Source organism: Phaethon aethereus (genome assembly GCF_964289735.1).
Source record: "Phaethon aethereus genome assembly, chromosome: 11".
Classification (NCBI taxonomy): domain Eukaryota; kingdom Metazoa; phylum Chordata; class Aves; order Phaethontiformes; family Phaethontidae; genus Phaethon; species Phaethon aethereus.
In genome coordinates this window covers 19,359,325-19,372,996 of record NC_138587.1, presented here as the reverse complement: position 1 = coordinate 19,372,996, position 13,672 = coordinate 19,359,325, and the positions used below count along the sequence as shown (strand labels likewise).

At 38.9% G+C, this 13,672-nt stretch overlaps 1 protein-coding gene across 1 annotated transcript in view; it reads right to left on the bottom strand.

Annotated features, from left to right (window-relative positions):
- Window positions 1-13,672, bottom strand: part of DOCK3 (dedicator of cytokinesis 3) — a gene marked incomplete at both ends in the record, with an annotated part of 215,636 nt that overhangs the window by 139,198 nt on the left and 62,766 nt on the right. Inside the window, one exon of the mRNA XM_082004660.1 lies at window positions 8,141-8,289. Coding sequence (XP_081860786.1) covers window positions 8,141-8,289 — 149 coding nt within the window. The remainder of the gene's footprint in view (window positions 1-8,140; window positions 8,290-13,672) is intronic.

The following is a 13,672-nucleotide window of genomic DNA, read 5'->3' as shown; positions in this document are numbered from 1 at the left end:
TTCTGCACAGACTTGTTCCTGATGACAAATGAAACATTTTATTTGAAAAAAAACCTCTCAGGTACCACAGAATAATTGTATGGTGCAATAAACAGAAGGCTCCAGGTAACAGTGTCTCTTTCTGAGCAATTAACTGAAAACAACAGCAAGGAAGAACCAGTGGTTTGTATGAAGCCCAATTACCTTTGCTGACCACTGTACTTTTAATCATTTCCCATAAGTTTGCCAACTCCAAAATTCATTTTGAAACTTTGCTTAATCAGGTTTTCCTTCTTTAATTATATCCTTAAACCATCATATATAAATCTAAAATATAGTTCAGCCATGGCCCACTTGCTGGCAAACAACTGTTAAGCAGTACTATTATTGCCATTAAAACATTGTACTGACAAACTGGAATTTCCACATTCCTAGTTCTTTGTCAAAACTAATTATATTTTCAATGGAAAAAGGAAGGATTTTCCCTCTTTAACGCAGTTTTCCTGCCAAATATCAGTTTCTAGATATTTAGAAGAAGGCTAAATTGTGAAAGCGGTGGTTATACACCTTTTACACACTTTGTTTTGATTAAACCTATCAAACACAATATATGGCACAAGACCTGTATCTGAAAAACACAGCTGCAAAGACGAAAGTTACTGTATCTGTTTACCAAATAAAAAAGATTAAAATAAGAATGCACTAGGTAATCCTTAGCAGCAGCTGCCATTTGAGCCTATTTATAATAGGAAGTCTACAAATACAATGACATATAAAAATAGTAATATCAAAAGAATCCACTTCAAAGTTTTTTTAAAAAGTTAATTGTCATCATATTCATTCACAGCAGTCTTCCGGAATATGAATATCTAAACCACCCTATCAGTCAGTATGTGTACACATACGCACCCCTGAAGTATATGAATAAAGAAATTTCTCAACACACAGATATCAACAAATTATTTCCTAATTAACATTACCAAAACCACAGAATACTTCATTAGAGGTCCAAAGCACTATTAAGGTTTTACAGAAAAAACTGCCAAAGCTAATCATAGCCTGATACTGTTCTGTTCTCACAATTTCAACTCTAGAGAACTGAGGTCAAACAGTGGTTGGACTCATTACTCAATACATGACAAAGGTATTATCTTCTACTTAATAATGTTCAACACAACTGCAGTAACATCCCTGTGAAACTTAGCTGATGTCCTATTTTTAGTTAAATCCCTTAACACCATGAATTTCCAGCCCCGAAGATTCTCATTCTCTAATACTATGTTAATCCTGCCCAACAGTTAATCCCAGCAAATAAAGGTGTCTTTTGCTTTAGTACTAACATGCTGTCATTTATTGTGTGGATGATAGTTCAGGTTTATGCATTTAATTTGTATCAATTATTTTTTGTTAGTGAAGGACTGACAACATGATGCTTGAAATGCCAATGACAGTCAGTGGCCCACTTTCACTCTCTGTTATCAAATACTGTGGGAATAGAAGAGCATCAGCTGCCAAGCAGTATTTCTCCAAAACATAGCATGCATAAAAATTAGATAAATGTACTGTTTTGTTTATTTGACAGTTCCTCTCTCCACAATACTTTCTTTTGCAAGCAAATTTCTTTTTCATTCTGCCTCAACATTGAACTGCCTTTCAAAAATATTCCCAAGACTATCAAGTACCTCTTGATAGCATGTGCCTGGGATAACTACAGCTGACATTTAGATATTCTTCCTCTTCCATATAGAAGTCTTCAGAATTTTCGGGTTGGTTTTCTTTTTTTGGGGAGTGGGTGGGGGGAGCAGAATCTACCACCCCAAATCTCTAGATTCTTTTCTCTCAAGTAATATGAAGTCAAGCCAATAAAAATACTAGTATTTTTAATACTGAAAGGGATGAACATTTGTGGTGGGCTGACCCTGGCTGGACATCCGGTGCTCACCGAAGCCGCTCTATCACTCCCCTCCTCAACTGGACAAGGAAGAGATAATATAACGGAAGGCTCATGGGTCAAGATAAGGGCAGGGAGAGATGACTCACCAGTTACCATCACAGGTAAAACAGACTCAACTTGGGGAAAAGTAATTTAATTTATACCAATCAAATCAGAGTAGGATAATGAGAAATAAAAACTAAATCTTAGAACACCTTCCTCCCACCCCTCCCTTCTTCCTGGGCTTAACTTCACTCCCAATTTCTCTACCTCCTCCCCACCAGCAGCACAGGGCAACGGGGAATGGGGGCTGTGGTCAGTTCATTACACGTTGTCTCTGCCGCTCCTTCCCCCTCAGTGGAGGACTCCTCACACTCTGCCCTGCTCCAGCATAGGGTCCCTGCCATGGGAGACAGTCCTCCACAGACTTCTCCAATGTGAGCCGTCCCTACAGGCTGCAGTTCTTCACGAACTGCTCCAGCCCGGGTCCCCCCATGGGTGCCATCCTTCAGGAACAGGCTGCTCCAGCTCGGGTCCCGTCACGGGTGCCGTCCTTCAGGAACAGGCTGCTCCAGCCTGGATCCCCTCACGGGTGCAGTCCTTCAGGAACAGGCTGCTCCAGCCTGCCCCCGCGGGGTCCCAGGTCCTGCCAGCAAACCTGCTCCAGCCGGGGCTCCTCTCTCTCCCCACAGGGCCACAGGCCCTGCCAGGAGCCGGCCCCAGCGCGGGCTGCCCACGGGGTCACGGCCTCCTTCAGGCATCCCCCTGCTCCGGCGTGGGGCCCTCCCCGGGTGCGGATCTGCTCCCCTGTGGAGCTCCATGGCCACAGGGGCACAGCCGGCCTCCCCGTGGGCTTCCCAGGACCCTCTGCTCCGGCGCCTGGAGCCCCTCCTGCCCCGAGATGGGGGCTGCAGAGCTGTTCCTCTCACGTACTCTCACTCTTCTCTCCAGCTGCAGTTGTCCAGGTTTTTTTCCCCTTCTTAACTGTCCTCCCAGAAGTGCTACCACCATCGCTGATGGGCTTGGCCTTGGCCAGCGGTGGGTCCATCTTGGAGCCGGCTGGCACTGGCTCTATCAGAGACGGCAGAAGCTTCTAAGCAGCTTCTCACAGAAGTCGCTCCTGTAGCCACCCTGCTACCAAAACCTGACCTGGCAAACCCAATACTACACACAACTCTATTCAAGTTAACTGGGCTTCTGGAGAAAATCAGCTGCATTTTAACGGTAATTGCAAAGAATTACCTTAATTTCTAATATTTTCCTTTTTTATAATACAAATTCTACAATGTTTATAATTCATAAAACCACAAGTATAACAACTCCTCCTAGAAGAACCTTGCAGAAATATGTCATTTGACTAAAAAAAAAGTCTTTAAGATGCACATCCATTCTTGAAGAACAGATTGGGAGAAATCACATCCCTAGAGTGTGCAAGATCTCAACCCCTTTGCTCCCAAAACATGCACTTTACCCTGACCCTTTTCAGCTTTAATTTTGCAGCCACCAGTTTTCCCTGTATTCCTTCTCTGACTACATCAAAGCTTCATTTAATACCATTCATATTTCTTGTACACAGATACATTTATAAAGGTGGCAAAGGGAAAGGAAATGATCCTGACAGCATCATGTGTGTGCCAACTTTGAAGGAAATACAGTCCAGAAATTCATGAAAAATGAAATATATGAAAAACACTTTTGTGACAATTAGACTATGCTAATTGATGCTTTTCTTTAACAGAATTGTTATTTTGTATACAAAGGAACTCCAGGGGCTGTAATCTATAAAAAAATTAGTAAAGCACTGATGTAATGCTACACAGGAAATTATTTCTTAAAATGAAGATGAAGAGATGAAGGTAACTAATCATAGTAAGGAATTGATTAAAGGGAATGGCAGCAAATACTTATGAGCATGGAAGTATCAGACTACAGAGAGAAGTTATTACGGCTTTCCTCAAAGACTGACACCCAAGAGAGTTCCTTGCAGTTTTAATCCTTATTCTGTCATTACTACAAGTATATTCAGGAGAGGGAAAAACTATTACATATTGAGACAGAAATGGCAACTATTCTTTCTGCAACCTTCTTAAAGGCATTTCATTAGGGTTTAATTGTTCACCGCTACTTTAATCACCTTTGATGCAACAATGACAACTACTGTAATAGGAATTTAATTCTCAAACTGATTTCCAGATATTACAGCCTCATATGTACATCTAATACATATTTCCAAACGCATTTTATGAACTTAAAGCTAATTGTTGCAACACTACCAGGAAGTAATTATTATTCCTTTTATGTTAAGAAAAATATGACACGAGGGTAAGTCACTCAAAGTCCAAAAATAATCTTTTAAGGATGCGAGCACTGAAATTTAGTACTTTTTGAGTTTTAAGACTATGTTTACTTTATTGGATCACATTATTCCTTCTACAGTGTTACACGTGTTAGTAGGTACTAACACTGCAACTGCCACTGGCTTTCCAACTGCAATTTTGAGGTAAGAGAAAGACCATGACTTTAAAACAGTGTTTCATTTTATTTGTATGACAGCGTGAAAGATTTACATCTAACATTCTTTTCCTCGCCATTGTTTTTTTTTTAAACATTCATTTGTAACTTTTGGCTATCTGTGGATCTTGCTGTGCAGAATTTATGGCAACTATTTGGAAGATTTCTTTTAATAAAATGATTTTAATAACATTTTGTGTGAAAAAGAATAACCTTTGACTAAAAAGTGATATAGCCTACAAACACATCTTGTTTATGGCTTTTATCTGTCCAAAAATCTCAAAAGTACTGGTGGCTCCCCACCTCCTACTCTGTTTCTGAGCTTAAACATAGAGTATCTATCCCACATTTATAGGGAAGGAAGTGTCTTCCCCGAGTATAAAAGGGAAAGTGATTGTGTTCAGAAACTTGGATGCTTTCTGTTAATCTCCTGACAGATATTATATTAATTTGAAAGAATCAACCCCGAAGATCATTTAAGATGACCTCTGATTTTTAAGTTAAATTACTTTGAAGAAATCTTCATTTGCCTTTTTGGTAAATAACGTATGCACATGCTTCTGCAATTAATTTTTTGCACTAGAGCAGAAGCAAAGTATTCACATTTCAAATAGAAGCTCTGTAAGGCAGATTCTTTCATCTGATTTTGATGCAAAAAGACTCTAGAATGAAACAGGTTTTTGTTAGTAAAAAAAGTTTAATTCTAGTTTCCTATTCTAAGCACTAGTAAAAGTTGAAAAAGCCATTTATTTAAAAAACATAAACAAATATTTAAAAATCAAGTTTCTGTTTTACTTCCAACGTGATTTAAAATTAGACGTTGAATTGCAGACTTCAGATTTATAATGTTTGTTTGCTACTCTGCAAATTTTTCCTTGTTATTTACAGACCATTGGACACTTCCAATAGCATTTCAGACTTCAAAAGATCAATAATCTCATAAATCACATCAGAGTGAAACATTTTTAAATAACACAAGTACTTGCAATATTCTGTATAAAACCTAGTGAGACGTGTGGGAAAAAAAGACCGTATATGAGATTTCAGCTGTGCAAAAATACACAGAAGGATGCTTAAAACAAAGTCTAAAACCACTAAGATGCTTATCTGAAGGTAGTAAATTCTGCTTATTTGAGCGACTGGGAAATACAAACCTATATAGCAGCAATACCAATGTATGCATATGAAAACAAGCTAACTGGGGGCAACTGGAAGAGGAAACAAAGCATCATAAAAAGGATGCATCCAGAATCACATTTTTATATTGGGGAGAAAGAATGTGTAAGCAACAGAAAATTGCTACAATAAGTAGAAATCAGTATTGCATTATAAGAATGACTAGCAACAATACAAAAGGTTAGCAGCAGTAAGTGTGAAATAAATTATATTCCTACATTTTAATAGACCAACCTACAGAGCAAAATTTCTTAATATTTAGACTAAGAATACAAAGATAAGCAAAAAAGTTCACTGTACTAGCTCTGGAAAGACTAAATTATTTCTTTCACAAAAAAAAATCTTTAAGTACTAATCCAAGAAATGTATCTGTCCCTTGATTTCCACCAACTCCTATGAGAGCACAAGGGATGACTACCACAACCACTGCCAGTGTATTTAAGGGAAAATAATACCAGTTCAGTTTCAAAGCTGGAAAAAACCTAACTGGTGGTGACAGGAAGTGTGAATTTCATATTTGAATCACTCCCAAATAATACAATGTATTAATGATCAAAGTCAGGATAAAAGTAGCTGTATACTAAATAAGCACACATGCTACATATTAGATGTGTAAGATTACCCGTTTCCTGAAAGCTACTTGCTCATGGAATGTCTCCTATTAGATTATACTATCTTGAATAATTACAGACCAGCTCAAATTGCATTTATCTAAGCTTCTCAGTTAATACATATTGATAACAATGTTTTTCATTTATTTTATTTGCAAATCTCAAGTATGACAGAATAGGCAATGAATACTATTACATTTTTTGAGAAAGGGTAGTACTATGTGAATACGTATATGAAAATAATTTGCTTTTTTAGCAGATTAAGACATGTCATCATGAAGTTTTATCATGAAACTCAGATAGGGGAGATACAAAGTGACATAAGTCTCCCAGAAATTCTATGGAAAAGAGTAATGTTGCAGCAAGACCTTCCAGACTCCCAGACACTTATATTTAAATACGGGAGAGGGCACAGATTTAGTTAAATATCTTTTCAATCATAAGCCTTTTTACGCAGTTCCTTTATTGATATCCTCGTCTGTTTAAGCATGTGTATCTGGTATCACGTACCTTTTTCTCTAGGGAGGTCAGTACCTGTTCTTATGTAGTAAGAAACACAGACTTTTTTTCATAAACAAGCATCCTGAGCAGATTAATTTAATCACTAACATATTTATATTTACTGATTTCACTGATGCTTCTCCATAATTGTCACACATTAGATTTACCATTATAGTTTCCACATACTTCATATTTAACAATTTTACAGTTTAAAAAGAAAAAGTCTATAGCCACCTCATTGAACAACCTATTCTCCTCATTGCTGTCTATTCTCATCTTTTTTTCTTACAACATTTTTGCAGCTTCCTGTTACTAATATCATCCACACACTCTTTGAGCAAAAACGTCAAGGCATAATGTTAAGAAATGGTCTCTTTGCTCCCATTTACTCTAATGGGAATGATAATGGAAAATATCTGTAACCCCACACTGCAGAACAATGACTTGATGCAATCTATTAGCCTATGTCCTTCAGAGCTTTCTTTCAACAAGAGAGAAATGAAAAGTAGCATGGGGGCTAGCTAAATCTTCATTAACGTATTCAAGTACATCTCTCAGAGGGAGTCCTGAAGGAGGTGACTAAGGAACAGAGTCATATCACAGATACATTAGTGAAAAACATTTTACTTTCTTCTTTAGTTGTCAACTTACAGAATTCCTCCCCCCCACACCCTGTGTGTTAATTAGCGCTAATCCTACTCCTAGTTGAAAAGCAGTTGCTATACATCTGAAGAAGGTGGTATTTCCTTTGAAAAGGTCATGCAAAACTTACCTGTCTGATGCACTATATCTCAGAACAAAACTGTGGTGAAGGGCTAGTTTTTGTCTAATGGCAATTGATTACCATTTCAGCTTCTATCTGAATTGCAGTCATCTTTGGCTCTAAAAAATCCTCTCCACAAATTCACTGTGGAACTGACTGAGGAGAATCTCAACCTCTGAGAAATGTCATCAACAGCCAAATACATAGATTATGTATCATAATTATATAAAAAGTCTAAGTATCACAGCCTTAGCTCCAATGTCACCGTTGACAGTGAGATTCTCTAGCTATTGCATCAACTATTAAAATACTTCAACTGAGAAATGTTTTTTTAATATCTATGAACTCATACTCCCCCAGGCCTAATGTTCACTACATTAATACAAAGTAAATTGACCTAAACCTTTTGAAAGTGCAGATAGCCTTAGGAAAGACTACTAATAAGCAAACAGATCATTTTACAGTAATAGCAGAAGTATGCAATAAACCCACTGTAAAAAGTTACATTTGATTTCCAAATAATGAAATGTTCTACCCTGTGTACAAACACTATTGGAAGGAAAAAGTTGTGGTTCTGTTGTGTGGGTTTGTTTTTTTTTTTTTTTTTTATAAAAGCTATTTAAGAATAATTAGAACAAACAGTACCCAGCTGGTACCTGTACTTACTCATTGCCCCAGTCCAGCCTCACTGTGAGGTGTCTCTTGACCTCTCGCACCTGATCCTGTGTCAAGTGACCTGACAGCAGCTGTCTACGTAGGTCAATGAGCTCATTCATCACATGGCGCAGTTTGTAGAAAAGATCTACCTTATGTTTCTGTAAAGGCATATTTTTGGGAGGAGAGGGGAAGAGAGTGAGTGAGAAAGAAAGAAAGAGAAGGGGGGAGAGAAAGCGAGGAGGAGACATTAATAGGTTTTGAAAGAGAAAAAGTGTGAGAAGGAAGAAAAAGAGAAAGAGAGAGAGATTAATAAGTTACCACGTTTCCATGTAATTACCCTAGACGAACATTAATCCAGTTTGTACAAGCTTTAAAATATTTATATCAAAAAGTAATGTTAACTGATGCTATTTAAACTGAATAACTTTTATCTCTGAAATTTAGGCTCAATCTGCTAAGGGGTCCATTTTCTGATGGAACCTAATGGATAACAGGATTCATTATGTGCAGCATGGATTGCTTATTCCAACCACATAATAAATTCAAAGTTTTAAAGTAACAGAGGTGGAAAAGTCTGTTTTCTGTTAGCAGCTAACTCAATGGCTCTGAACAGTCACCTCAACAGAAAACCACTTTAAATATTTTTATACATTCCAATTACTAAAATTTTCCCAAGTATCTATGTTAGGTAGGGGGATATGAATATTCATTATCTGCACTCTAAAAGGGACTAAAGCAATTAATTATAAAATAAACCTGCAAAACTACTTTAAAAGAGGAAAATTACCGTAGACAGTAAAAAAAACCCCACACCACCACCAGCAAAAACAAATCCAAACAACGAACACAGTCCTTTCCAAAAGAAGTAGCGTTCTTCAAATACGAAGGAAAAACAAAACAAAAAACCCCAAACCCCAAAACAAAACCCAAAGCCAACCCCTGAAAAACCAGACAGAATTGGAAATACTTTTTTCTCCTGCAAGAAATAACTATATAAGGAAGTCCACAAAAAGGCAACTCTGAGCTTAACAACAAAGGCCACCTATATGCACCCATACTGAAAGGAAGGGTGTCCAAACTACTCCAATATCTGCTAGTTGAGAACTGTGTGTCAAGGCAGCTCTTGTCTACACAGCCATGCCTTATACTGCATAAAATGGCCGATGTGCAATGAACGAGGATCCCAAGGGCGAGGCGGAATCCTATTACAGTTAAATGTTGTTTTAAAAAAAAACTACGTTCCACTCCTACCTGTATGCAAAGCTTGAAACATTTGAATCTCACTTGGGCAAAACATCAGACTGAATATATGGACCAAAACTGAGGCTGTGAAAGCTAGCATTGTCTTGATTGCATTTCTGCTTGCAAATGAGTGTTCTATAAAAGCTCTCTAAATGAGATATGTGCATTTATCAAGACTAGATCTGACAGAGGAACATACACAAATAAAAACAGAAGTGTTTTCTATTGCAACATATTCGTAGAAAAAAATGTTTTTAATTTTTCTTATCAAAAAAGACTTTCCATCTATTTGAGTTTGTTTTCCTGCAAGACCATTAGATTTGTATGACTTAGGAAAACAAATTTCAGTGCAATACATTTTGATCAGGAATTTGTTAATTAGTCTGAACCTGATTACACATCTGTTTTGCTGAAGCATGTTAAGCACAGATGGAATCATCTGCTGTTCTTATCAGACAATTTTGATATGAAAAAATGCATGATCTTTCAACTATGCTTCAACATTGGTTCTGGTCCCGCCTGAAAAAATGAAATACAGACACCAGATCCAACAGAAAGACATGTATTTCCAGAACTGAAAATACTTATTCTAGGAAGATAATCATGCACAGCTGATAAGTATAAAATTACTAGATTTGTATTTAGGTTTTTTCACTAAATATGGTCCAAAGTAAATCATACAGAAGCTAAAGATGACAACAGGTATAGGAAATGTCCAGTTTTATATGCTATTTATGTGAACAAGGAAAGGTTGTAACTACTTCTAAATACAAGATGAAGACAATGGAGTTTGGGACTATCAAATAAGCAAATTAGGTGTATACTATCAATAAAACGGTCATCAATGAAATGATCATGGGAATCAGCTCCAAAATCATCATATTCAGACTTCTCAGATAAACTTGCTGAAAGAGCCACTCCCTCACTCTTGTAATGATGTGTCCAGGTTTCAGCCAGGATAGAGTTAATTTTCTTCACAGAAGCTGGCATGAGGCTGTGTTTTGGATTTGGGATGAGAAAATGTTGATAACGTGCTCATGTTTTGAGTTGTTGCTAAGTAGTCAAGGACAGTCCAGCTTCTCGTGTTGCCCCACTAGCGAGCGGGCTGGGGGTGCGGGGGAAGCTGGGAGGGGACACAGCCAGGACAGCTGACCCAGGTTGGCCAAAGATATATTCCATACCATATAATGTCATGTTCAGTATATAAAGCTGGGACGAAGAAGAAGGAAGGGAAGGAGGGACTTTCGGAGTGATGGCATCTGTCTTCCCAAGAAACCATTACGCGTGATGGAGCCCCGCTTCCCTGGAGATGGCTGAACACCTGCCTGCCCATGGGGAGTGGGGAATGGATTTCTTGTTTTGCTCTGCTTGCATGCGCAGCTTTTGCTTTGCTTATTACCAAACCATGAGTTTCTTCACTTTTACTCTTCCGATTCTCTCCCCCGTCCCACCGTGGGGGAGTGAGTGAGCGGCTGCGTGGGGCTTAGTTGCCGGCTGGGGCTAAACCATGACATGATGATTCAAGGCTATTGATGAATTCAAGTCCAGAACACTATGCTGCTTAAATTGCTGTATGTTCTGGAGCTATTTTTACACAGTTATTTTTTCATAAGCATCAGAAATACTTACTTTAAATACAAATAAATGAGAAATGAGATTGTAGAACACAACTTTATAAAAGCTAGTCAGATTAGGTCCTACGCAATGATCTGAAAAAAAAAAAAGAAAAAACCTCAAACTCAAACCTCTCTTGAACCTCAAGAACCTCTCTCTTGTTCTGTGATCATGACAATATGCCCCTTTCAGCTTTAGTTCTCAGACTTATTCTTCAAAAAAAAATTTAATCTGCTTTAAACAGAATGAGCAAGTATTGACAGACAGACAGCTAAACATATGGTGTCCTTTTCAGAAACTGCAAAGTCCCCTATAGGGAAGGAAGAAGTAGGATCAGAAAGTGGAAAGCCAGAGGAGCTGTAGCTGTGATCTCAGGCAAACAGTTTGGAAGTGAACCACAGATGCAAGACCCATGAAAGTGAAGGAAAATACTTGTGAGGGAGAAAGGAGAGCTAGAACAGAGTTGAAGGTAGCTTAATTCCAAGCTTGAAGGCAATAGAGAGTTTGAAGCAGTCAAACAACAGTTTATAACTCCCCTCCTCACACCACGTGTCTAGTGACTAATAGGCTCTATTTGGGAGAGACGGAGGGAGATGCACATATTTTAATGCCTTTTCTCTGCCTTCTCTCTTTCAAGAAACAAAGACCTTTGAAATTCAACACTAAGCTAAGCTGATCAGGTTTCCTACCCCTATGTAAAGAAAACAGCTTAAATTGAAACATATCATCCTGGACACCACTTTTTCAGAAAAAAGTCATTTTAAGCATTAGAGCCATTCAAGCAATTTTGGTCAGAGCAGCACCATAAACAAACCCAAAACTTAACCATCTTTTTAGTAGCTAGATAAAAAAAAGCAGCAGTCAACCTGATATTTAATTAATTCTGTTTTACAGTAAACTTTCATACAACCTATACCAGCTCATTTTTCATCTAGCTTTGTTATAGGCTACCAAGTAACGAGCACTTTATCAGTCCATCCAGAATGACCTGCTGTGCACATTTATTTGCACAACATATTTGGCAAATGTTTTACATCCTGAATATAAAATGATTTATGCAAAAACTTTTATGGTAATTAAGGTGCGTCAGGGACAAAGCCTTAACAAATTCAAGACTCTCTTCTTCTAAGCAGCACAAGTCTCTCCTCTAGCACATCTTCTCACCTTACTTTACTATCCCCAGATACAAAAACATTTGCTGTGTTTCTTTGATCTGTTACTAACAGGTCCTGCATATCAGAGCTTGGATAATCTTCACACATACAGCTTACACAGTAAAAAGTGGAATCCTGGCAATTTTTTTTTAATTTGCTTTTAATGACTCCATATTAACTCTACAGAGATCAAAAGTCAAAAGATGGTTTTGGTGTTGTGGTGGGTTGACCTTTACCAGCTGCCAGACCCCCATCCAGCTGCTCTCTCACTCTCCCTCTTCAACAGGCAGGGGGATAAAATGAAAATGTTTGTGGGTTGCAATAAAGACAGGGAGATCACTTACCAATTACCATCCCAGCAAAACACACCTGACCTGAGGGAAATTAATTTAATTTCTTGCCAGTTAAAAGAGAGTTGGGTGGTGAAAAACAACCACCAAAGAAACCCTAAAACACCTTGTCCCTGCCCCCCGATGCCCCTAGGCCCAACTTACTCCTTCATTCCTGACTCCTCCACCTCTCCTGCCCCGCAGCAGGGGAATGGGGGGTGGTGGCCAGTCCATAGCAGCCCCCCTCTGCTGCTCCTTCCTCCTCACACTTTTCCCCTGGTCCAACATGGTCCTGCCCATGGGCTGCAGTCCTTCAGGACAAACCTGCTCTGGCAGGGTTCTCCCCACAGACCGCAGTGTGGATATCCGCTCCGCTGCCTGCTCACCTCCTCCTGCTCTGGCCGGGGTGTTTGTGGGGCTGGTTCTCACTCTTTTTTTCCCTCATCCTCATCACCTATGTGGCCACCTGCCCTTTCTTAAACGTGCTCTCCCAGAGGCATCCCAGCCTTGCTAATGGGCTCATGCAGCCTGTCTCTTGTGGAACCGGCCGGATCCGGCCAGAACCAGCCTCTTCCCACAGAGACGGCCCCTCTGGCAGCAGCTGGGCCCGGCACCCCACACAGGTGGTTTGGGTTATTAGAACAGGTAATCACCTGCAATAAACCCACACTCACGTGAACGCACCGCTTCACGCTTCAGTGCGGGAACACGAACTCCCCGTTTTATGCCTATGGCGGATTTGAAATACTAAGGCTGCCTTTGTCATTCTTCTCTAAATAAAAACCACGTAACAGGAAGATATACAAAAGACTGGTATGTTCTTGCAGATGACCTATTTATAGTAATTTTGTTACCATGACTTCATTTAACACTGCTGTAAAGAAGTCAGGATTTTGCCTCTCTCAAGAGCAGTCCCTTAAGACATTTCCTATAGAATTGCCTTAGGCTACTATGGGGGAGAGGGGCACAAAAAATTATTTTCCTCATAAAAGGAAGTGAGTAGCTTTTCCCAGGTTCCTTGTTATGGATTTCAGTAGCTAAATTAGATTTTAAACCCTGCAAGCATCATCAGCACATGAAAGGCAACAGTAAAGCTGGAAACCACACAAAACTCATGCCTTTCTTTTCAGTTTTGTCTGTTTTTTTAATTAAGCTAATTATCTTACCGTAAAGCTCTGCTGGAATTCATAATTTGTGCAATA